A 27,318-nucleotide genomic window follows, 5' to 3' on the forward strand; every position below is an offset into this window, starting at 1 on the left:
AAGAAAAAATAAACAAATGGGACTACATCAGACTAAAAAGCTTCTGCAAAGCAAAGGAAACCATGAACAAATGAAAAGACAACCCACAAACTGGGAGAAAATATTTGCAAATAAAATATCTGACAAGGTGTTAATCTCCAAAACATATAAAGAACTCATACAACTCAACAATAAAAAAACAAACGACCTGATCAAGAAATGGGCAGAGGATACGAACAGACATTTTTCCAAAGAAGATATACAGGTGGCCAACAGGCACATGAAAAGATGTTCAACATCACTAATCATTAGGGAAATGTAAATCAAAACTACAACAAGATATCACTTCACACCCATCAGAATGGCTATAACTACCAAGACAAAAATCAACAAATGTTGGAGAGGATGTGGAGAAAAGAGAACCCTCATACACTGCTGGTGGGAATGCAAACTGGTGCAGCCACTATGGGAAACAGCATGGAGATTTCTCAAAAAACTAAAAACAGAAATACCATACAATCCAGCTATCCCACTAATGGGTATTCATCCAAAGAACTTGAAATCAACAATTCAAAGAGATTTATGCACCCCTATGTTCACTGCAGCATTATTCACAATAGCCAAGGCATGGAAGCAACTCAAGTGCCCATCAATGGAAGAATGGATAAAGACGATGTGGTATATATATATACAATGGAATACTACTCAGCTATAAAAAGACAAAATCATCCCATTTGCAACAATATGGATGTACCTTGAGGGCATTATCTTAAGTGAAATAAGCCAGACAGAGAAAGACAAACACCGTACAGTTTCACTCATATGTGGAAGATAAACAAACATGTGGACAAAGAGAACAAATTGGTGGTTACCAGAGGGGAAGGGGGTTTGGGGGTGGGAGAAAGGGGTAAAGGGGCATATATGTATGGTGATGGATAAAAATTAGACTATTAGTGGTGAGCACGATGAAGTCTATACAGAATACTGATAAATAATAATGTACACCTGGAATTTCACAGTTATAAACCATTTTGACCTCAATAAAAAAAAGATTCTCCTATTTGTTTTTATACTAAGTTATTATCTGTTGCTCTCCCCAATAGACTGTAAGCTCCTACATTGCTGCACTCCAGTGTCTGCAAAAATGTCTGGCATATAGTACATGCTCGATAAATATTTGTTAACTGATTTTTCTCCTTATGTTTATCTTCCAATTTTTTCTGTGCTTTCTCTCCCCTGCCCAACCTCCCTCTACTCCCCTAACAATCAAATCCTCCCATTTTTCCCTCTGGATCCTCAGTACAATCGAAAAGAACCTTCCCTGCATCCTCAACCTCTTTACCACACACTTCACCTCTTCCTCTTGCCTCTTTCAGGGCTCTCTCATGAGACCAAGACTTCTTGTGCAGCTCATAAGGCTGAAAGGTAAGGTTTACTTTCTTCCTGTTCCCCATTGCTGCTTCTTGACCCTCTACTCTTTTGTAAACCCCTCTTCTTTTCCTCCATCCCACCAGAGTAAGAGTTTCATACCATCTGGATTTACCATCCTCTAACTCTCATTGCTGGGTCATCATCTACCTCCAATTTACTCCTCAGCTTTATCTAGACTTTGCCACCTGGTTCTTAGAGTTCCTCTATAAAGCAATCTTTGGAGTTTCACTGCTGCAGATTGGCTATGCATTTCCTCTTGTTTCAGCACATGGTAAAGTCAAATGTCACACTAGCAGTACAAAGGAATAATAAATGTACCCATACCTGTTTCTTAGTGCATGGGGGGATCTACTCATCCCATAATCCCAGAGCCGTTCCACTGCAGCTATAAAATAATGTCGTGTTCTCTTTTGAAAGCTGCGGGGGTCTTGATTTTCCTCCTCACCATAAATGTCAAAATCTTCTCTCTTTGTTTCAGTTGAGAAGGTATCATCATAGTCAATTTTGTCTTCCTCTGGCTGAACAGTAGTAAGGGTTATTTGCCTCTGATGGTGTTTCAAGACTGGTAGGTTTTGAAAGCACAACTTTCCAGTCTCTTCTTGCTTTGCCCAGGTGGCTTCTCCTTGGGGCTTATCTTGTCCTTTATTTCTTGCTGCTATTGAATGACTGTTTTCACAAGGGTCCAAGGATGAAATGGTGTCTTTTGCCTTAAAAGCTTTGGTTTTTTGAGACTTCTCTTGGGAGTTCCACTCTTCTCTTGGTATCTCAGTAGCAAGGGGACCCAGCAGTTTGGAGGGAGTCTTTTCAGAGCTTTCTGCTGCCCGCTTCAGAAAGGCTATTGTCCCAGGTCTATTTACTTTATTCAACTGAACAGGTCCCTGTGCTTTCTGAAGGAAAATCTCTTCCATGAGATCCAGGTGGCCAGGGGAACCATCGCTAGTTTTCATAGGGAAAGAGTCTTCCTGATGAACATGAACTTTAGGAAGTAATTCAACTTTGCCAGATGCTTCAGACAAGCTCCCCAGGGGGCTGATCTTTCCTTGACCTCTGATCATTTCCAAGGTTAGGAAGGCTAAAGACAGGTTATTTTTTCTGGCTCCTTGTAAGAAATGACTGCTTTCTTGGATCCCAGAACTCTTCTCCCTAAAGGTATAACTACAGGCTGATGCTAGAAGATGAGAAGAGTTGTCTTGGGATGGGATCTTGGTCAGATCTCTAGGTCTAATTGATGAAAATACTGATACTTTTGCAATGGGTAATGCAGAGCCATTCGTTTGAGTGATGCCATGACTCCTCACAGAACCATCTGACGAGAGGGACTGAGTAATGGCTCTTTTATCCTTCTCATTGTACTCTATCTGTGTGAGGGTGCCTTGGATCAAATATTTCATGTTTTTGGACCACTGGGTTGAGGTATCATTCAAAATTAGCCCCCTTTCAAGTTTTGTTTCTTCTCGTGGGAGTCTGAATTGTTTCAAAGCCCGCTTACCATGGTGAGTGATAACATTCTGCTGATGTGGATTAGGAGCCATCCTTGTGGTGCTTGGATGCTTCTCTACCATTTCCTTTGTTTGATTTCCAAAGACTTCCAAGTTTGCTTCCTCCCTTACTTTTGAGAAATGGGCCATGTGAGTCATTGCTCTATTTGCTGACTCAATTAATGTCCTAGTGTCTTGAAGTATTGGAGTATACGTCCCCTCATCTAAGCCTTCAACATTTTGCTTAGCACTTAGTAAGAAAAGGTTCTTCAGGAAATTCTTAGTGCCAGTCACTGTATACACCTGAGGCAAAACTACATTCTTTTGGATTAATTTTTCCTTCCTTTCTATCTCTTCCTGGGAGTTTTTCTCTTGATTGTGTGTATCATTTCCTTGGACATTAGCCATGTTAGTAAGAAATATGCTCTTGCTGTTTGGAAAAATCATCTCTTTGAGTCCTGTGTCCTTTGTAGATTCATCTTCTCCTACTACCACCTTATTCTTCTCTGACAAGAAATTCTGATCTTTCACGGATTTTTCTGATCCTAAAGATATTAATTGCTTTGGACTGGGCCTTTGCCCAGAGCTCAGGGAGTTCTTGCAAAGGGGCCTTTTTATCAAATTTGCTGAATCTGGCAAGAACAACATCTTGAAGAATGATATATCTGGATTTTCTTCACCTAGTGGTGCAGAGTCCTCTTTTTTTTGGCGGATCATTTCCATATTTTTTGATGCAGTAGTTTTATTTGACACATGATTTAGCCCCAAAGCTGTAGTATTTTTGTCCATAAACGTTTCATCATGAATCAAAGAAGTCACTTCTGGAAAACCACTGTTACTTTCTAATATAATATCTTGCCAGACTGATGTTCTATTCTCAGTTAATAATGTTGGGCCATCAATGTGAGTCTTTCTAGTAGTTGTTGTGTTAATTGGTGCCTTGTTTGTCTTTACAAAAGAGAAATTAACTTTGAATAAAGCATTATCTTTAGTCAATGAAACAGGTCCATGAATTCCTTCCTCTTTAAATAACCTTTCACTTTCCATTGATAATACATTTTCTTCCAGTGAACTTTCTTGCCTATTCATTAAAGCTGCTTCAATCAACTTGGAATCATTATCTCCTTCACTCAAGCCCAAAGGTACAGCAGGCTCAATAAGGTGAGGTGAATTTTTGCCAAATACAGTGGTGTCTAGTTGACTACTAAACTGAACTGGCATATTTGGGCGTCCTAACGACCCTGTCTTTTCAATACCTGCTGCCAACTTGTCTGATGGAATTGTTGGCGAGATCATTAGATCATTTGATGAACTAGAAATTTTAAAATCAAGTTTCTTCAACTCTACTGATATAGTTGTCCCCAAATTCTCATTTAATCTTAACTGCAGTTCTGGCTCAGGAGAAAATACTCTATCCCCACTGTGATGGAGCTCTGGTGTGAGATATGCCACTTCAGATGGGCCCTTGTTTCTTTCTATTGTTCCAAGTAAATGGTCGTTAGCCTCATATGTGACTTCTTGGAGATCAGATAAGGATAATGCGTGTGGAGTAGGATTCTGTCCCAAGAGCATCAACAAATCACTAGAGGAGACACTTTGTACTTTAAGCAGCTGTGTTCTCTCTCCAGACCGAAGGTAAATCTTCTCTACATCATTTTCTGGAGTTGTGTTGGCTTTGACTCGTCTTTGCCTAGTGCTAGGGTGCCTTGAATTCTGGGAGAAGCTTCTGGGTTCAATGATATTCTTTTCATTCAGCAAGGAGGTTGGAATATCTTCATATATGTCCTCATAATAATCACCAGTGTTCCTGTTACAACTAGAAACCTTCAGTAAGGCTGTCATGCCTCTGTTCCGAAAGTCTGAGTTGTGGCACCCCAGAACCCACAAACCTGGAGATGAGGAAGAATAAGATTCTGGTTATTCGTAACTCAGGTCCCAAGCAAGTTCTGTGTTAGAGATTCTCTCTTATTCCCAGATAAATGAAAAAATATTAGTCAGTACCATTATATTACAGGTCATTGGGTTAAATCCATGACACGTGATAGTAGTCTAACAATGGTAGTAAAAATGGTTTTTGCATTGCTGCTGTTGTGATATATCTGTTTGTGACCACAAGAAAGGGCTGTAATTAAAAACATTGAATAGATACTGGGATAAAAGTGGAGAAATGTATTTAACATACACAATAGTGGAAAGTCTTAATAGTCACACAGAACTCTTTGATGATGACAGTGCCTTAATTCAGGAATGTTTGTACAGGCTAGTTGTTATTGCTATATAACATAGTGGCACAGGTTTTAGAGTCAAATTTCCTGGGTTCAAATCCTAGCTCTCCCATTTACTAACTGTGTGACTTTCAGCAAGTCAATTGAGCTCTCTGAGTTCCAGTTTTCTAATTTGTGAATGAAGCTAATTGTATCTACCCCATCATATAACGCATTCAAATCACATAACACAATGCCTAGCATCCACTGTCACCAATTTGCGGGATAAATAAGCACAAGGGAGCAGGATTTAGGTTTAGGATACACATAATATAAAATCCCACCACAGCGCTAGCAATATTAATTTCTACTATGGACAGGATTAGCTGAGTGAAGGCATTTCATGGTGGTAAAGCAGATGCACAAGTGTAAGTGAAAAAAAATACACCTTTACCAAGCTCCCCATCAAGTACAGCCTCATCATCTCACACAATATTTGCAAAATCTGAACTGAATCCAGCTTTCTCTCAAAGGGAAAACTTTCCCCAAAGTATATTTCCACAGAGCCCTGTGAGATAATAGGATGCCCATGGCCAAAGTTCCTATGGTCAAACACATTTTGGAATTAATGCACACTGCAGCCATTTATGTGCAGCCAGATAATCAATCAAATGAGAAATGAGAATAAAGATATTTTCTCAAGAAAGCCATTCTCAAGAAGTGATTAGAGAATGTTTTCTACCAAAATAAAGGAGTATATTAAAAAATAGGAAGACATAGGATCCAGGAACCAGGCACTATCCTGAGGGAGGGTGAAGAAAAGTCCCAAATTGATAACTGAGCCTCAGACCTGGAGAGAATCAGCCCATATTGGAGTAAGAGGATGAATGGGTCCAGGAGGTCAGTCTCTAAGCAAAAAAGAATATGTTATACGATGGAACTCTTGAAAAAAAGAGGATAAGTAAAGGGAAAACAGTAAAAGAAGAACAGGAAGATACTTAGAAGTTCCAGTTAAACAAGTTATAAAAATGGGAAATGTAATCTTTATTTGGTTCCACAGTGAACATTTACATAGCCCTAATAATGTTATTTCACTAAATATAAGGACATAACTATATCATAAGTTTTGGGATTGGGAGCCCAGTCTCGTGATATTTAAGGCATATTTTTGATGGTGTAAAACCATGTTGAGTCAGAGTGGACCAGGATTGGAGCTGAAATGAGTATTTAAATAAGGTTTTGACTCTTAAAATTCCACTGTTATAACTTAGACAAAACTAATACCTTCCTTTTCTTGAGGAGGACGGTAATTGGGTGAGAAAAGGGGAAAATGAAATTCCATAAACGGGTCTGCAAAGGGCCTGGGATTGGGAATAATGATCAAGAGGGACTTTAGTTATATCTGTATTGGTTAAATTTTTGTAATGAGAACATCTTTCTGTCTTACATGTGTAAATAAAGATAAGTTTAAAATATTATGATTGATTAATTAATCTCAGTCTGAGAGCTTAAAGAAGAGTTGATTCTTTGATGAAAAACAAGATAAAATCAATAACTAAATAAAAATAAGAAATTCCACATGTACAAAATTTGAAATAAAAAAGGAGATATAATCACAGATGCAAAGAAAATTAAAAGAATTATAATTCTTTTGAAGACACCTCAGCTGCCAATCTCCTCCTCCAACTTCTGACACAGGCAAGTTTCAACAAATTCCAAATAATTGAAATCATATTGAGTATGTTATATGACCTCAGTGAAGTAAAAGTAAGAAATTAGCCACAGAGAGATAACTAGAAAACACCCATATGTTTAGAAATTTAGTAAAACATTTTTAAATAACTATGGGTAAATGAGGAAACCACAATGGACGTTAGAAAATATTTCAAACTCAATGATAGTAAAAATATGACTCATCAAAACTTGTGGTATGTTTTTTCTATTCTTACTAGTTTTATTGAAAATCGAGTCACAAAAAAAGAAATAAAAGGCATGGGGTTGGATAGGGAAAACTGAAACTGTCAATATTAGCAAACAGTTTGATTGTGTACATAGAAAACTTTATGGGAATCCAATAACTGCTAGATCTTATAAGTGAATTTAGCAAGGTTGCAAGCTACAAGGTCGCAAGCTACAAGGTCAATATACAAAAGTTAATTGTATTTCTTTTGTGTGTATGTTCCAATAAAACTTTATTTACAGAAACAGTTGACCAACCTGCTGGCTATAATTTCTTTTTTTATTGAGATATAATTGACAGATATCGTTTTGTAAGTTTAACGTGTACAATGTATTGATTTGATATATTTATATATTACAGTATGAGCACCACAGTAGTGTTAGCTAACACCTCTACCACGTCACATAATTATCATTTCTTTTTTGCGGTAATATGTGGTTAAAGCAGGGTGTAAAGTGAACTGTATAGTCATAAAAAGAATGATGTACTGATACGCAATACAACATGGATGAATCTTGAAAACATTATTCTGAGTGAAATAAACCAGACACAGAAAATAAATATTGCATTATTCTATTTAAATGAAATATCCAGAAGAGACAATTCCATAGAGACAGAAAGAAGATTAGTGATTGCCAGGGGCTGGGGGAGGGGTAATAGGGAGTGACAATGGTAAAGGGTTTCTTTTTGGGGTGATGAAAAATTCTGAAATTAGACAGCAGTGATGGTTGCACAACACTGTGAATGCACTGGAAGCCACTAAGTTGTACACTTTTAAATGGGTAAAATGGTGAATTTTATGTTATGTGAATTTAATCTCAATAAAATAAACAAATAAAAGAGATCAGACTTTACCATACTGAACACGGGAAATCTCTAGGGGCTTTATTTAGCTTGAGCTTTGTAATCAATGATACTATCTTAAAAAATTTTCCCTCAAGACATAGAGTTTTAATTTGTCTTTAGAATTTAAGTGATCACCAAAGTAGTTTAAAAGCTTCTCAAAATATTGATATTTTTAATATTTTTTCTCTGCCTACACACACACACACACAGACACACACACTTTCTCTCTTTGGTTTAGACAATTACAACCATGTTATACATTCTGTTTTACAGTCTTTTTGGACGTATTTAATTAATTCATTCATTGAAAAAATATTTATTAAGCATCTACTATAGACCAGGCATTGTGAATATTGGTGATACAGTGATGAACAAGATAAACAAGGTCTCTGTCCTCAGAGAGTTTGCAACTTATTGGAAAACAGATAACAAAGACATAAATATAAATAAACAAGACACTTTCAGAGGTGTTATTGGAGTTCTGTCAGGTTCTTCTTCACTCACTTTCCACAAAAATACATCACTTGAAGTAAGATAAGTTTCTAGGTATGAACATGAATATACATTTATATATGATGAGATTGGTTTTTATTCCCCAGAAATTTCCCCATGAGGATTTATCTCCAGAAAAGCCATACATGTAAGAGAATAACTACAATCTTCAGGTAGTTTTATGTGCTTTCCTCTGAAGATGATGGGGGTAGGAGGGATAAGGAGCATCCCATGGAGTGGCCTAGTGCTTGTTACCAAGCTGCATGAATGTAGCGACAATCTGTGTTGGATTTAGGCCAGGTCAGTGTTCCTCCTGATCACAGGGCTAGTGCTTTCAAAAGCCTTGCAGTGGTTATCGATGGAGAGGGAGGATGAGACCAAGAACACCAATGATCACAAGGCACACAGAAACATATTTAGCCTCCACATGTTAACTGCATGTATAAATGTACTCACCACTATAGCTTAGTAAACACACTAAAAATTTTAGCCCATAGCAAGTAAAGGCACTTTTTAGAGCAAAGACTTTTAAGTTAAATGCTTGATGTGGTGCTGTCATCAAAATGCCTTGCAATTACCAAAATCACTTGAACAATTTGATATCTGCCCAAATGTGAGCTAGTGGTCAAAAGGGCATATGAAAGGCTTATGAAGCAATCACAGCTATTAGAAAAAGAATAATGAAAATAACTAACCTGGGTTTTCCATTGACATGAAGACGGTTTCTCCTGAGAATGGGAATAGGGTAAGTGTGTCTTCATAGACCATTTTGTGTTTGAAGGTATATCCAGAGAAGAAGACAGAGAGAAAGTCAGTCTGTGCTCCAACACTTAGAATGTACCAGTATGCCACCTCATGCAAACAAACTGACAGCTGCAAGCTATCAAAAACAAAGCCATTGATGCCTACAAAAGAAATGGGGAATGAGAAGTTTTAGCAGTATCTGGATTTATTATTTTGGATTGTCATGACATGATTAGAAATGATTATATGTTATGCCCATTACCTTATTCTCAAGAAGAGATAGCATTAACCTTCCAAAAAAAGGTACATCATTAATATTTGATCAGTTAGGTCCCAATCCCAAAGCGAAGTGAGCCATAGACCATCGTGGTAAAGATGGACTTGGATGCTATATGGTGGGAGGGGCAGTTTGATGAGGAAAAGGGCATTTGCATGGTCTTCAACTGTTTTCCTACAAACTGCTTGTTAGTTGCAAGGGGAAAAATAGTAACTACACAGAGGAGAAACCAGAAAAAAACCCTTGATTGGGTGATCAAAATTAACATCTGCTAATGTTCCAAATTCAAGGAAACAAACATTTCAAAGAAGCAGGACCTTAGTCCAGTGCAGGATCCAGGACTGGACCCTGAAGTAGAGGGAAGAAATGCTACAAAAGATAGCATTGATTGATACAATTGGAATATTGGCTGCTAGTTAGATAAATGTATTGCATCAATGTTAGATTTTCTGAATTTCATAACTCTACTTGGGTTATATAAGAGAGTATCTTTATTCATAGGAAATACACAATGAAGTACTAAGAGATAAAGGGGCATGATGTCTGCAACCTATTCTCAAATGGAAAATAAGTAATAAAAGCATGTATACAGAGAAAAGAGAGGCTTATAAAGCAAATACAGCAAAATGTTAAAAATTAGTGAATCCGAGTAAAGAGTATATGAGAGTTCTCTCTACTATTCTTGCAGCATTTCTGTAAGCTTGAAATTATATCTAAATAAAAAGCTAAACAAAAGTAACATTGACTTCAGTCTATAAAGAGAATTGTTTCTGAAAGCCTCTTCCATACATCTATCCATCCAACCATTCAATAAATGTTTGTCTACTCTGCAAGGTGGTGACACACAAATCCACTAAGCAATGCTCAGACACTAGCTTAATGTAACTAATTGAGAATCAAAGTTTCTTGCCCTAGAAAGTATCAAATGATATCATAAAGCTATTGTACTTAAAAGTGTGGTCTTAATGCAGGCACAGATAAATATGTCAATCAGAATATAGAGTCCAGAAACAGACACAGATATAAATGGAAATGTAACATATGATAAAGGCAGCTTCTTAAACCAGTAGCAGAAAGAATGAACTATTTGGTAAATGCTGATGGAAAATATGACTATTCATATGGAACCACAAAAGACCCTAAATAGCCAAAGCAATCCTGAGAAAGAAGAACAAAGCCAGAGGCATCACACTTCCTGATTTCAAACTATACTACAAAGTTATAGTAATTAAAACAGTATGGTACTGGCATAAAAATAGACACATATAGGGCTGGCCCAGTGGCATGGTGGTTAAGTTCATATGCTCTGCTTCAGTGGCCCAGGGTTCACGGGTTCAGATTTTGGGCATGGCCTTATGCACTGCTCATCAAGCCATGCTGAGACAGAGTCCCACATACAAAAAATAGAGGAAGATCAGCATACATGTTACCTCTGCGACAATCTTCCTCAAGCAAAAAGAGGAAGATTGGCAGCAGATGTTAGCTCAGGGCCAATCCTCCTCATCAAAAATAAAATAAAATAAAATAGACATGTAGACCAAGGGAACAGAATTGAGAGCCCAGAAATAAACCTTCACATTTATGGTCAACTAATATTTGACAAGGGAGCCAAGAATACTCAATGGGGAAAGGACAGTCTCTTCAATAAATGGTGCTAGGAAAACTGGAGAGCCATGTGCAAAAGAATGAAACTGGACCCCCAGATTATACCACACACAAAAATTAACTTGAAATGGATTAGGGACTTAAACTTAAGACCTGAAACTGTAAAACTCCTAGAAACCAGGGAAAACCTCCTTGACATTGGTCTTAGCAACAACTTTTTGGACATGATACCAAAAGCACAAGCGATAAGAGCAAAAATAAAGTGGGACTACATCAAACTAAAAGGCTTCTGCACAGCAAAAGAGACAACAAAATGAAAAGGTAGCCTAAGGAATGGGAGAAAATACTTGCAAACCATATATCTGATAAGGGGTTAATATCCAAAGTATAGAAAGGACTCATACAATTCAATAACAAAAAAAGTCTGATTTAAAAAATGGACAGAAGAACTGAATAGACATTTTTCCAGAGAAGACATACAAATGGCCAACAGGTACATGAAAAGATGCTCAACATCGGGGGGAAGATCCAAGATGGCGCCGTGAGTAGTCCTCTTTGTCTCTCGCCCTTCGAGTCTACAATTATTTGGACACTTATCGCTTGACAAAGGATATCCAGACAGCATCTCAGGACGTCTGAGACACCCACGCGACTATACATCGGAAGGCGGACGGACTTTCCTCCGGGAGGATGTGGAAATAGGTGAAAACTCTCCGACCCCGACGGGCAGCCTAGTACCCGCAAGCGGCTTTCTTCCAACGGACGCCCCCAGAGGATCCACACACATCTAGGGCAGGAGCGAGAACACAACAGAGGAGCGACGGTGGAAACAGGTGACCAGAACCCTACTTAAACCCCCCGCAATTACTCCTAAACGCAGAGGGAAACTTTGGAGTTGCACACCTGAGCCCGCGGGGAGAGTCTCTCCCTGCCATTGGCGGGGAGACCCAGCCTGGTGCTCGGGGCGCCCGGAGGGTCCCAGAGAGAGACACGGAGGGCACGGAGGTCTCCCAGCTGCCGTTGCCCGCCCCGTGGGACTAGGGATTGCCGGAGATCTCGGAGAGGACCGGGGCTGGGGGAACTTTTCAAAGGCCGGTTCGGGCGACCCGGAGGGGAAGCGCTGGAGCTCCGCCCGGCAGCAGACAAAACTCTCTGTCTGCCATTAGCAGAGGGGCCACGCTGAGCACTCACGGCTCCGGGAGAGGCCCGGAAAGAATCCCAGAGGGTGGGGCGACCCCCAGCTGCCGTTGCCCGCCCCTTGGGGCTAGGGATTGCCGGAGATCTCAGAGAGGACCGGGGCGGGGGAGCTTTCAAAGGCCGGTCCGGCGACCTGGAGGGGAAGCGCCGGAGCTCCGCCAGGCAGCAGACAAAACTCTCTGTCTGCCATTAGCAGAGGGGCCACGCCCAGCATTCAGGGCTCCCGGCAGAGGCCCGGACAGAAGCCCAGAGGGCGGGGCGACCCCCAGCTGCCGTTGCCCGCCCCGTGGGGCTAGGGATTGCCAGAGATCTCGGAGAGGACCGGGGCGGGGGAACTTTCAAAGGCCGGTGTGGCGACCCGGAGGGGAAGCGCCGGAGCTCCGCCAGGCAGCAGACAAAACTCTCTGTCTGCCGGTAGCAGAGGGGCCACGCTGAGCATTCAGAGCTCCCGGCAGAGGCCCGGAGAGAAGCCCAGAGGGCGGGGCAACCCCCAGCTGCCGTTGCCCGCCCGGTGAGGCTAGGGATTGCCGGAGATCTCGGAGAGGACTGGGGCTGGAGAGAGTTCCAGAGACCCAGCTTAGTAGCCTAGGGGGAAACCCTACAGGCTCACAGAAGCCTTAGGGAAAGCCTCTGCACAGCACCAGTAGAAGGCACCCAGCCGCCAGCCACAAGGCTGGAAGACCCCAGGGCAAAAGCAGCATAGCTAGGTGTACTAACCACAGACTGTAGAAGATGCCAATAGCTCTCCTGCGACCCATAGAGGACAAGTGAGATTTGGTGGGTGCCGACAGCAACGGAGCGACAAATATAAGTGATCCCACCCCTGGCTGCTGGAAAAGCCCATAACACCGTTGCAGACCCCAAGGAGAGAGCGCATCTAGGTGAGCAACAACAGTAGGCACCTGCAGCCTGAAGCCCCCCGTGACGGCCCCCACGGCAGAGGAGGGAATCCAAAGGGCCACTGTGGCTACGAAGAGGGGCCCAGGCCCAGTTAGCAACTACGGACAGGGTTCCTGGTTGGTGAAGTATAAACAGCTGCTCCCCCCACCGTAGCAGCTGAAACAAGTGAAAGGAGCAACTAAACTCTATCTCCATGCGGAGGCACAAATCAACATCATCAAGCAATATGAAAAAATACATTAAATCTCCAGAACAGAAAGAAAGTAACAAATACACAGAAAACAATCCCAAAGAAAATGAGATATATAACCTAAATGATGATGACTTCAAAACAGCCATCATTAAAATACTCACTGAGTTAAGAGAGAATTCTGACCGACAACTCAACGAGTTCAGGAGCTATGTCACAAAAGAGTTTGATACGATAAAGAAGAACCAAACAGAAATATTGGAAATGAAGAACACAATAGAGGAGATTAAGAAAAATCTAGATGCTCTGAACAGTAGGGCCGATAATATGGAGGAAAGAATTAGCAATTTGGAAGATGGCAATATAGAATTGTTGCAGGCAGAGGAGGAGAGAGAAGCAAGACTTAAAAGAAATGAAGAAACTCTCTGAGAATTATCAGACACAATTAGGAGATGCAACGTAAGGATTATAGGTATACCAGAGGGAGAAGAGAAGGAGAAAGGGGCAGAAAACCTATTCAAAGAAATAATGGCTGAGAACTTCCCAAATCTGGTGAGGGAGATGGATCTTCAGGTGACAGAAGCCAATAGATCTCCAAACTTTATCAATGCAAGAAGACCAACTCCACGGCATATAGTAGTGAAGCTAGCAAAAGTCAATGACAAGGAGAAAATATTAAGGACAGCCAGGCAAAAGAAACTAACCTACAAAGGAACCCCCATCAGGCTATCAGCAGATTTCTCAGCAGAAACTTTACAGGCTAGAAGAGAGTGGAATGATATATTCAAAAATCTGAAGGACAAAAACCTACAGCCGAGAATTCTCTACCCAGCGAAAATATCCTTCAAATACGATGGAGAAATAAAAACTTTCCCAGATAAACAAAAATTAAGGGAGTTCATTGTCACAAAACCTCCTCTTCAGGAAATCCTCAGGAAAACCCTCATTCCTGAAAAATCCAAAAAAGGAAAGGGGCTACAAAACCAAGAGCAGAGGAGATAAGTAGAAGGACAACAACAGAGAGTAGCAGCTCTACATCAGAACAGATTAAACCATGGGACGAGAAACAAAGGAAACTGAAGAAAACCGGAAAACAAGACACAAAATGGTAGTGGTAGGCCCCCACGTCTCAATAATCACTCTAAATGTAAATGGATTGAACTCCCCAATCAAAAGACACAGAGTGGCAGGATGGATCAAAGAACAAGATCCAACAATATGCTGCCTCCAGGAAACACACCTCAGCCCCAAAGACAAACACAGACTCAGAGTGAAGGGATGGAGAACAATACTCCAAGCTAATAATGAACAAAAGAAAGCAGGTGTCGCTATACTAATATCAGACAAGGTAGATTTCAAAGCAAAACAGATAAAGAAAGACAAAGAGGGACAGTATATAATGATAAAAGGGACTCTCCACCAAGAAGACATAACACTTATAAATATATACGCACCCAACACAGGAGCACCAAAATTTGTAAAGCAACTCTTAATAGAACTAAAAGAAGACATCAACAACAATACAATAATAGTAGGGGACCTCAACACACCATTAACACCAATGGACAGAACATCCAGACAGAAAATCAACACGGAAATAATAGAATTAAATGAAAAATTAGACCAGATGGACTTAATAGATATATATAGAACACTTCATCCAAAAACAGCAGGTTACACATTCTTCTCAAGTGCACATGGAACATTCTCAAGGATTGACCATATTTTGGGAACCAAAGCAAACATCAATAAATACAAGAGAGTTGAAATAATATCAAGCATCTTTTCTGATCATAACGCTATTAAACTAGAAATCAACTACAAGAAAAAAGCAGAGAAAGGTGCAAAAATGTGGAGACTAAACAACACGCTTCTCAACAAACAATGGATCATTGAAGAAATTAAAGAAGAAATCAAATATTATCTGGAGACAAATGAAAATGAGAACACGACATACCAAATCATTTGGGATGCAGCAAAAGCAGTCCTAAGAGGGAAATTCATCGCAATACAGGCTCACCTCACTAAACAAGAAAAAGCTCACGTAAGCAACCTCAAACGACACCTAACAGAACTAGAAAAAGAAGAACAAACAAGGCCCAGAGTCAGTAGAAGGAGGGAAATATTAAAAATAAGAGCAGAAATAAACGATATTGAAACAAAAAAGACAATAGAAAGGATCAATGAAACAAAGAGTTGGTTCTTCGAAAGAATTAACAAAATTGACAAACCCCTAGCCAGACTCACCAAGAAAAGAAGAGAGAAATCGCAAATTAATAAAATCAGGAATGACAGAGGAGAAATCACAACAGATACCAATGAAATACAAGAGATCATAAGAGAATACTATGAAAAACTATATGCCAACAAATTGAACAACCTGGAAGAAATGGACAAATTCCTAGACTCCTACAATCTCCCCAAACTGAATCAGGAAGAAATGGAGAATCTGAATAGACCAATCACAAGTAAGGAAATAGAAACGGTAATCAAAAACCTCCCCAAAAACAAGAGTCCAGGACCAGACGGCTTCTCTGGAGAATTCTACCAAACATTCAAAGAAGACTTAATACCTATTCTCCTCAAACTGTTCCAGAAAATTGAGAAAGATGGAGAACTCCCTAACACATTCTATGAAGCCAACATCACTCTGATCCCCAAACCTGACAAGGACAACACAAAGAAGGAGAACTACAGGCCGATATCACTGATGAACATAGAGGCAAAAATCCTCAACAAAATTTTGGCAAACCGATTACAGCAATACATCAAAAAGATTATACACCATGATCAAGTGGGATTTATACCAGGGACACAGGGATGGTTCAACATCCGCAAGTCAATCAACGTGATACACTACATCAACAAAATGAAAACCAAAAACCACATGATCATCTCAATAGATGCAGAGAAAGCATTCGACAAGATCCAACACCCATTTATGATAAAAACCCTCAGTAAAATGGGTATAGAAGGAAAGTACCTCAACATAATAAAGGCCATATATGATAGACCCACAGCCAACATCATACTCAATGGACAAAAGCTGAAAGCCATCCCTCTGAGGACAGGAACAAGACAAGGGTGCCCACTTTCACCACTCCTATTCAACATAGTTCTGGAGGTGCTGGCCAGAGCAATTCGGCAGGAAAAAGAAATAAAAGGAATCCAAATAGGTAACGAAGAAGTAAAACTCTCGTTGTTTGCAGACGACATGATCTTATACATAGAAAACCCCAAAGAATCCACAGAAAAACTATTAGAAATAATCAACAACTACAGCAAAGTAGCAGGGTATAAAATTAACGTGCATAAATCAGTAGCATTTCTATACACTAACAATAAACTAACAGAAAAAGAACTCAAGAACTCTATCCCATTCACAATCGCAACGAAAAGAATAAAATACCTTGGGATAAACTTAACCAAGGAAGTGAAGGATCTATACAATGAAAACTACAAGACTTTCTTGAAAGAAATAGGCGATGACATAAAGAGATGGAAAAACATTCCTTGCACATGGATTGGAAGAATAAACATAGTTAAAATGTCCATACTACCTAAAGCAATATACAGATTCAATGCTATCCCAATCAGAATCCCAAGAACATTCTTCACAGAAATTGAACAAACAATCCTAAAATTCATATGGGGCAACAAAAGACCGCGAATTGCTAAAGCAATCCTGAGCAAGAAAAACAAAGCCGGCGGAATCACAATCCCCGATTTCAAAACATACTACAAAGCTACAGTGATCAAAACAGCATGGTACTGGTACAAAAACAGGTCCACAGATCAATGGAACAGAATTGAAAGCCCAGAGATAAAACCACACATCTATGGACAGCTAATCTTCGACAAAGGAGCAGAGGGCCTACAATGGAGAAAAGAAAGTCTCTTCAACAAATGGTGCTGGGAAAACTGGACAGCCACATGCAAAAGATTGAAAATTGACCATTCTTTTTCACCACACACCAAAATAAACTCAAAATGGATCAAAGACCTAAAGATTAGGCCTGAGACAATAAGTCTTTTGGAAGAGAATATAGGCAGTACACTCTTTGACATCAGTTTCAAAAGAATCTTTTCGGACACTGTAACTCCTCAGTTGAGGGAAACAATAGAAAGAATAAACAAATGGGACTTCATCAGACTAAAGAGCTTCTTCAAGGCAAGGGAAAACAGGATTGGAACAAAAAAACAGCTCACTAATTGGGAAAAAATATTTACAAGCCACTTATCCGACAAAGGGTTAATCTCCATAATATACAAAGAACTCACACTGCTTAACAACAAAAAAACAAACAACCCGATCAAAAAATGGGCAGAGGACATGAACAGACATTTCTCAAAAGAAGATATGAATATGGCCAATAGACACATGAAAAGATGTTCATCATCGCTAATCATCAGGGAAATGCAAATCAAAACTACACTAAGATATCACCTTACCCCCGTTAGATTGGCAAAAACATCCAAAACCAAGAACGACAAATGTTGGAGAGGTTGTGGAGAAAGAGGAACCCTCATACACTGTTGGTGGGAATGCAAACTGGTACAGCCACTATGGAAAACAGTATGGAGATTTCTCAAAAAGTTAAAAATAGAAATACCCTATGACCCAGCCATCCCATTACTGGGTATCTATCCTAAGAACCTGATATCAGATATCTCAAGAGTCCGTTGCACCCCTATGTTCATCGCAGCATTATTTACAATAGCCAAGACGTGGAACCAGCCTACATGCCCAGAAACTGATGATTGGATAAAGAAGATGTGGTATATATACACAATGGAATACTACTCAGCCATAAAAAAAGACGAAATTGGCCCATTCACAACAATGTGGATGGACCTCGAGGGCATTATGTTAAGCGAAATAAGTCAGTCAGAGAAAGACGAACTCTATATGACTCCACTCATAGGTGGAAATTAGTATATTGAGAAGGAGATCTGATCGGTGGTTACCAGGGAAAAGGGGGGGTGGGGGGAGGGTACGGAGGGGGAAGTGGTGTACCCACAACATGACTAACAAAAATGTACAACTGAAATCTCACAAGTTTGTAATCTATCATAACATTAATAAAAAAAAAAAAAAAAAAAGATGCTCAACATCACTAATCATCAGAGAAACATGATCATCCGTGAAATAAGTCAGACAGAGAAAGACAAATACTGTATGATTCCACTGATATGTAGAATCCAAAAAAGCTGAACTCACAGAAACAGCGTAGAATGCTGGTTGCCAGGGGCTGGGGCTGGGGGAAATGGGGAGATGTTGTTCAAAGGATATAAACTTCTAGTTATAAGATGAATAAGTTCTGGGGATCTAATGTACAGCATGGTGATTATAGCTAATAACATTGTTATATACTTGAAAGTTGCTAAGAGAGTAGATCTGAAATGTTCTCATCACAAAAAAGGAAATGGTAATTATGTGATGTGATGGAGGAGTCAGCTAACACTGCTGTGGTAATCATTTTGCAATATATAAGTGTATCAGATCAACACGGTTTACACCTTAAACTTACACAATGTTCTGTGTCAGTTATCTCTCAATAATGCTAGAAAAAAACCAAGCAACAACAACAGACTTTGTATGAAGAGTAAAATTTCAAGGGTAATCCCCCTCAAATGGAAATAGAAGTGTGCATAACTTCCAAAATAGTAAAGGAAAAAGAATTTTTTTTAATCTTAATTTAAAAAAGCAATAAAGAAGAAAAAATGAAAAATTCAGAAAAAATAGGAAACAAAAAATAAGACCGTACAAATAAATCCCATGCAGATGGGCTAAATTCCCCACTTAAGAGAGAGATGGTCAAATTGGATTTGAAAAAGATCGAACATCTAACCCTTCTTCTCTAGACTCATCTTGCCACACTCTTTTATTATACAACTTACATGATTTTGTTCTTGAAGCAAAGTGGGAATAAAGTGATAGAGATATGCATAGAAACTCTGAGGAAAGACCCCCCCAACCCAGAATGATTAGAACATACCATACTGTCTTGAAAAACATATCACATTCTACATACACATACATTCATGTCTATGGTTTCTGTTTTGTGGTCATTATTTAAAAAAAATGAGATCTGGGGCTGGCCCCATGGCCGAGTGATTAAGTTCGTGCGCTCCGCTACAGGCGGCTCAGTGTTTCAACAGTTCCAATCCTGGGCGTGGACATGGTACAGCTCATCAAGCCATGCTGAGGTGGCGTCCCACATGCCACAACTAGAAGGACCCACCACTAAGAATATACAACTATGTACCGGGGGGCTTTGGGGAGAAAAAGGAAAAAAAAATAAAATCTTTAAAAAAAAAATGAGATCATATTATACACGCTTCTCTGCACCTGTATCTCATTATTCAACAATAACTCATAGATATCACTCTAAGTAGACTGGGTATAGTTCTAACTCATTCTTTTTAATGGCTTCATAGTATTTCATATTATGAGTGTGCACAATATATTCAAACATTCCTTTAATGATAGGCATTGTCTTTGTTTTTAGTTTATTTGGAGCACTACAAACTGCTACAATACACCCTGTACATCTGTCCTTATATACTGGTACTTTTATTCCGCTGGGATATAGCCCAGCAGCAGGAATATTGGGTCAAAAGACATATATATATGTGTGTTTATATATATTTATATAATATATATCATGTTTATATTTTTATATAAATATGAATTTGTTTATATATTATATAAAATTTATACAATATATAATTAATTTAAAAATTTTACATATAACAAAATTGATTTTGATTTGGTGTGCAGTTCTATGAGTTTCAGCACATATATTGATGTGTGTAGCCACCAGCACGATCAGGATGTAAAACATCTCCATCAAAATAAAAAACTCCATTGTACTGGAGTTCTCCATTGCAGTCAAACTCCTCCCCACTCCCACCTAAGCCCTGACAACCACTATTGTATTCTTTCTACTGATATAATTACCTTTCCCAGAGTGTTTTGTAAATGAAATAATACAGTATGTCATCTTTCGAGACTGGATCTTATCACTCAGCTTAATCCCTTTGAGGTTCATTCAAGTTGTGTGTATCAATAGTTCACTCTGTTTTATTCCTGAGTAGTGTTCCATTGTATGGATGTAACACAATTTGTTTAAGCATTTGCCTAATGTAGGATATTTTGATTGTTTCCAATTTTTTGTTTTTTATAAAAACTGGCAGATTTACTCTGTAGGGGCCCATTTTCAAGAAGCTAAAAGTGAAAGTGGGAGAGGAGAGCTTTCCTCCCCTTTTCCTTTCTCCATCATGTGTTTTCCCCAGGGGATACAAATGGCCTGTACCCCAAAGCCTACCTAAATAAAAAGCTGAAAAACTGGGTTTCCAAAAAGTTACAACACCTCAATTCCTCGTAGAAAAGAGGAAGAAGCCAGAGAGAAGGGAAGTCCCTGGGGTGTGGGAAGGTGCCCCCAGCTTGATGGGACATCCTCCCTTAAATATCTACCCCAAATGGGACAAGCCTGGGGCTGTAGCATTTAAAAACTCCTCACACTCAATTTTATCAAAACCAAAGAGAAAAAAATTTCCCTTTGCCCCCAAAACCCAATTACATATATATTTTTCTTAAAAAATAACCAAATCCGAAGACATTAAGCATTAAAGGAATCAGCCCCAAGGGAAAGGGCAAAGAGAAAGAACAAAAGGGAGCAAAGGGTGGGGTCCTCCCCAACCAAGGAGTAGCCGGTGTAGATGTGGGCATGGTGCCAGGGAAGCCACACTACCTCGGAATTTTCCAAGTGGGATGGGGAGTGGGAAAGATACATTCTTGTGTAGTCTTCAGCCAATTCCAAGTCAAGTCGAGGCAGGAAAGCAGGGTGACAGGCGGGGTGTGTGGAAAGGAGAAAAGTGATCTTTTGGGGTCCTGTGGCTGGGGAGAGTCCCGCTTTCTCAGCTCCTAGGCAAAGGCTTCAATTACTTCCTCTTAACTCTGCAATTCTTTCCTTGCCTCTTCGAGAGGCTCCTGTTTCTCCCCTACTTTTGTGGCTTTCCTTCTTGGGGCTGATCGGTGGGCAGGCGGTGCACCCACGGGGTGAGTGATCCAGGGGTGTTCCCGGCTGGAGGTTTAGGGGTTTGAAGCTGGCTCCAGGTTGTCTGATTGTTTCCAAGTTTTAGCGATTGTGGATAGAGCTGCTATAAACATTCATGGCCAGGTTTTAGTGTGAATATAAATTTTCGTTTCTCTAGGCTACACACCCAGGAGTGGGATTGCTGGATCACATGGTAAGTGTGTATGTTTAACTTTATAAGAAACTGCCAAGCCAGCACTGATAGCCTAGTGGTTAAAAGCTTGGCCTGCTCTGCTTTGGCGGCCCAGGTACCATTCCTGGGTGCAGAACCACACCACTGGCCTGTCAATAGCCATGCTGTGGCTCACATAGAAGAACTTACAGCTATCATATACAACTATGCACTGGGGCTTTGGGGAAAAAGGAGAAAAAAGAGGAAGATTGGCAACAGATGTTAGCTCAGCACGAATCTTCCAAAGAAAAAGAATTGCCAAGCTGTCTTCCAGTTATTATACCATTGCACGTCCCCACCAGCAATATATGAGGGTTCCTGTTGCTCTGTACTCTTGGCAGCATATTTAATATGGTCCATTTTGTTTTATTTTAGCTATTAAAATAGGCATATATGGCTATCTCACTGTGGTTTTAATATGCATTTCCTTGGTGGCTAATTACGTCCAGTATTTTTTCATGTACTTATTTGCCTTCCATATATCTTCTTTGGTGATGTGTCTGTTCAAATTTTTCTCATTTTTTAGGGGTTTGTTTTCTTACTGCTGAGTCTGAGAGTTCAGGTATGTGATTTGCAAATATTTTCTACCAATCTGTGGCTTGTCTTTTCATTCTCCCTAACAGTATCTTTTGTAGAGCAAAAGTTTTAAAGTTTGATGAAATCTAATTTACGAATTTTTCCTTCTATGGATTTGGATTTTTGTGTCATTTATCAGAACCCTTTGCCTAACTCCAGGTCATGAAATTTCATCCTATATTTTCTTTGAAACTTTTTGTGGTTTTACATTATACATTTAGATCTGTGATCCATTTTGAGTTAATCTTTGTTTAAGTGTGAAATTTAGTTCAAGATTTATATTTTTGTATATGGATGACCAACTGTCCCAACACCATTTGTTGAAAAGACCATCCTTTCTCTGCTGAATTGCATTTCCATCTCTTTCAAAAATCAATTAGCCAAATATGTGTGGGTCTATTTCTGCACTGTATAGTCTGTGTCGATCTTTGCCAATACAATGCTATCTTGATTACTATAGCTTTAGAGTAAGTCTTAAAATCAGGTAATATGTGTCCTCCAACTTAATTTTTCTTTTTCAAAATTGTTTGGCTATTCTAATTCCTTTGCCTTTCCAGAAAAATTTTATAATATTATTTTCTCTACCAACAAAAAATCCTGCTGGGATTTTAATAGGAATTGCATTAAATCTATCGATCAGTTTGGGGATAGCTGACATCTGGACTCTATTGAGTCTTCCAATCTGAAAACGTTGTATGTGTCTCCATTTATTTAGGTCTTTTAAAATTTATTTTATCAGTGTTTTGTAATTTTCAGTGGACAGATCCTGCACATGTTTTGTTAAATTTATGCCTAAGTATTTTATTTTTTGAGCTATTGTAAATGGTATTATTTTTGTAATTTATGATTCCAATAGTTTGCTGTTGGTTATAAAAATATGACTGACTTTTGTATGTTGACCTTGTATTCTGCAATCAGGCTAAACTCGCTTATTAATCCTAGGAGCTTTTTTTTTGAGTTCTTGAGATTTTCTATGTATAATCATTTCATATTCAGTTTTATTTTTTCACTTCCAATATGCATGCTTTTAAATTTTTCTAGTTTCCTTCTCCAATTTACCCGCTGCCAACCACTTTTCAGGGTTCTCAGATGGCTGCTCCAGGCATTCTGTTAAAGATTTTTAGTTGCATTAAGTGGGATAGACAGGGTGACATGTACTTATTCCATCTTAACCAGAACCAGAACTCCAAAAGGCATTTATTTGTAATTTTGATGGTTTCAATCAGAATGGTTTCAAAAAGACCGTACTAGTTATCCACCAGCATTGTATGAGAGTGCCCTTTTACTCACAAGCCTACTAGTAATAATTCTTTTAATTTTGCCAGTCTGACAGGTATAAAATGTATTCTGTTGGTATTCTATTTTGCATTTCCCTGTTGTGAGATTGAAAAATTTTTATCATATTTTTGACCATTCTGATTTGTGTTTGTATATAAACACATACACATATGAATGTATGTTATGGGCTGAATTGTGCTCCCACCTAAATTCATATGTTGAAGTTCTAACCCCTAATGCTTCAGAATGTGACTACATTTAGAGATAGGGTCTTTAAACAGGTAATTCATTAAGATGAGGTCATTAAGGTGGGCCCTAATCCTATATGACTGGTGTCCTTATAAGAAGAGCAAATTTGTATACAGACATATGCACACACAGAGGAAAGACAACGTGAGGGCGCAGAGAGACGGTGGCCAACTACAAGCCAACAAGAGGGGCCTCAGAAGAAACCAATCCTGCTCACACTTTGATCTAGGACTTCTAGCCTCTAGAATTGTAAGGAAATAATTCTCTGCTGTTGAAGCCACTCACTCTTTGGTATGTTTTAACATGGGCTACCTGGACATGGAACAGTTAGTGGAAAGGTGTAATATGGAAGGAGATGGGGAGGCAAGAAGGAGGGGCAGCCAAGTAAATAGCAAAAGGATCATGTTGTACATCTTAAATATATACAATTTTTATTTGCCAATGCTTCAATAAAGCTGTAAAAAAAAGGATATTGGTTTTTTTAATGTACAATGTCTTGATTAATTTGACTGTTAAATTGCTATAGCTGGCAATTGTTTTACATACGTAAAATTGCATTCCCTACGTATTTCATGTGTAATTTACCATTCGAGTGCATATTATATTAAGGATGGATTATGCATGTTTGGGTAAATGAAAGCTGTGTCTTATTTGAATTATCCTTTAAAAGTAAAGTTCTCTGAATATTTGATGCCTTCTAAAACAAAAAATACGCATTATATGAACATATTTAGGCGTTTATAAAAATTGTATATGTTCATATGTAACAATTTTTAAGGAAATACGACTCTTACTTGGCATAAAAATTAATCCATTATCTAGATATCAATTTGATGGCTTCAATTTCCCTTTCGTGGCCTCAATTTCCCTTTATCCATTACCCCTTGGACTCAAGTGCTGTTTTTTTTAAGATAAGCCCTGCGCTAACATCTACTGCCAATCTTTTTTTCCTTTTTCTTCTTCTCCCCAAAGCCCCCCAGTACATAGTTGTGTACTCTAGTTGTAGGTCCTTCTGGCTCTGTTATGTGGAACACCACCTCAGCATGGCTTGATGAGCAGTGCGAGGTCTGCTCCCAGGATCCGAACTGGCAAATCCCTGGGCTGCCAAAGTGGAGCATGTGAACTTAACCACTCGGCCATGGGGCTGGCCACTCAAGTGATGTTTTACTTACTGTGCATGATATTGGAGACCTGGAACTCTGGATCCTGGGGCTGCACTCCATCTGCATTGGGGAGGAAGCGCTGCATATTCTCTGTGAGGTACCAGCTTCGATTCTCATCAAATACAGAAAACAGGATGACATTTCTCTTGTCTGACATCATCTGTTAATTACATGCATTGAAAGAAGGAAAGAAAGAAATGCTACTAGTATTGTCAGATAGGAATTAGCAGTCTACCATAGAAGTGATGGCATGCATGCATGTGATATACCTATAATCCTTTGGTTCAATTCCATTTCTCCCTAGGGTCACTATGACGGCACATACCAGGGCCTGGGGGTGGGAGTGGGTGCTATGAGCCATGAGTATATGTTTAGAGCAAATGTTGCCTCAGGGCAAGACGGTGACTGGACCCATTAAATTTAGTTTCCTCTGGATCTGAGGCCATTTGCTGGCTGATTCTTTGGTACAGTCTGTAACCTCATTCTCTTCATGTTCAGATTAGAGGATTTTCACTCTTTAAACACCCAAGTGACTATTCAGTGTCTTTCTTAAACAAGTTAGTCAAATCAAGTAAGATTAATGCCTTTCCTAAACTTCTATCTAGCAACTGCCCTTCCACAGACTACCAATCTATAAAAAAATTAAAAATAGAAAACAGAAATCAAATAAAGCTAAGATGAACCATAAAATATTAACTAACACTAATATCTTGTTTTCTGTTTAAAAAGTTTTAAGTTTTTTTCAGAAAAGCAGTTTGTATATGAACTAAAGTTATGAGTTAGTCACTCGCTAATTGAATCTCCTAAGATTTAATGTGTAAACTTCACTAATATGCATAAATTTCACTTTGTATAACCTATTGATAAAGAAACCAAAATGCTGAGGGGAGGATATTGGAGGTACATTTCAGTTCTCTTTCAAAAACTGGTGGAAAAACTATTATTAGGAACAATTCGTCAGGACAAGAACGCTCTGGGTTTGTGTGACATATGTTTTACCTGCATTAAAGTTCATGTGCCCCATAGAGACGGAGATCGGATTGGTGGTTACCAGAGGGGAAAGGGGGAGGGAGGAGGACGAAAGGGGGGATTAGGTGCATGTGTGTGGTGATGGATTGTAATCTACACAGAAATCGAAATATGATGATGTACACCTGAAATTTATATAGTTATAAACCAATGTTATCTCAATAAAAATAAGTTATGTGCTTTACCCTCTAAGCCAATGAAATGTGTTCAGACTAGTAAGAATCCTATGTATCATAAATAACCAAATGGACATGTAGTCAAGCCTCAGCAATGTGGCAAGGAGTTATTCTGCAACTAAGCAAAGAATCAAGCTTTTCTTATTCATAGAATTTAACTTTATTTTTTTAAAGAAGCAGAAATGATCCAAATTCTAACCATAATCTGAAATACTATCTTTCTCTGTATTTTGCCTAAAAAATATTTATTGAACTCCTACTAATGCCATGTACTATGCTACATGCTGCAGATCTGTTAATTTTGAGGTGTCTTTGAGTCACTCATGATGAGATGTCCAGGGGAGAAGTCTAGGCTGTGATACAGATTTGTGGGACACTAAAAATAAGTGGTAATTGAGCATGTAAAAATGGGCAAGACCACGTACAGAGAGTGGAATTTTACACTGGGAATGAGTATTACAGAAACAATCTAGGGCCCAGGCTCTCCAATCCATCCAGCAAGCAAGTTTATTACATCAAAGTCAAATTCAGTAACAGCTGTGAGAAATCCAGGTCATTTCTTTTATTGGCCAACATTGCAGACTACCATATTGTCTGCAGGGGCATACACTGAGAGAGAATAGGAAATATTGTCTGGAAGTTCATATGCATTGTCATTCCATTTTTAGCCTCAAACCCAGCACTTGGAAAAAGAAGAACTCACCTGGTTTCCTCTTTGATCCACAGATTCTTTGTAGCAGATGAGGAGAGGGCCAATGAGTCCTGAAGCTAGATCTCTCTCTAGATTAACGAAGCTTGAATAATATCGAGTCAGGCACCGAGGATCTGATTTAGTTGGCCCGTCTTCTACAGCCACTGTCCATTTATACTTGAATATCTCTCCTGGCAGAATTGGCATATCTTTCAAATGTTTCACACCTACCCACACCCAAACCCCAAAATAGCTTGATTAGAGTATAACAAGCAACATATTGTTAATTGTGTTGTTATTGCAAGGGGTCTACAAATTTATGTGTACATATGAAGTATCTCAATAAGTGGAAACTAAATTTGCACCTATTATATGTTTAAAATTTACAAATTTTTTACAATAAAAATGGGTCCAGGAAATTTTTGCTAGCATACTAGTTTAAGTTGAAATGGGCAGGTCTATCTACTATTACAAATACATAGAAATAATAGATAATAATATTTTTTAAATATTTTAAATACATAGCTGAAAATGTATAAAGAGGAAAAAAATCCCAAGTGCTAAAAAAAAGGACACCAA

The 27,318-nt window shown here is 39.0% G+C and overlaps 1 protein-coding gene across 23 annotated transcripts in view; it reads right to left on the reverse strand.

Moving 5' to 3' along the window:
- The window catches only part of F8 (coagulation factor VIII), a 145,543-nt gene that overhangs the window by 66,826 nt on the left and 51,399 nt on the right, over positions 1-27,318 (reverse strand). For 18 of the 23 annotated variants that reach the window (XR_011434836.1, XR_011434834.1, XR_011434835.1 and 15 more), the window contains 4 exons: positions 26,752-26,966; positions 24,853-25,003; positions 9,086-9,295; positions 1,735-4,777 (listed from right to left, as the gene is read on the reverse strand). Coding sequence is in view for 12 of the 23 variants with exons in the window: in XM_001498904.5 (XP_001498954.2) it covers positions 1,735-4,777; positions 9,086-9,295; positions 24,853-25,003; positions 26,752-26,966 (3,619 nt within the window). In the remaining 11 variants the exon portion in view is untranslated. Of the gene's footprint in view, positions 1-1,734; positions 4,778-9,085; positions 9,296-24,852; positions 25,004-26,751; positions 26,967-27,318 lie in introns of those variants that run through there. The other 5 variants (XM_005614666.4, XM_014729310.3, XM_070257659.1 and 2 more) reach the window with 3 other exon arrangements.

The sequence above is a fragment of the Equus caballus genome, chromosome X (genome assembly GCF_041296265.1).
Source record: "Equus caballus isolate H_3958 breed thoroughbred chromosome X, TB-T2T, whole genome shotgun sequence".
Taxonomy (NCBI): Eukaryota; Metazoa; Chordata; class Mammalia; order Perissodactyla; family Equidae; genus Equus; species Equus caballus.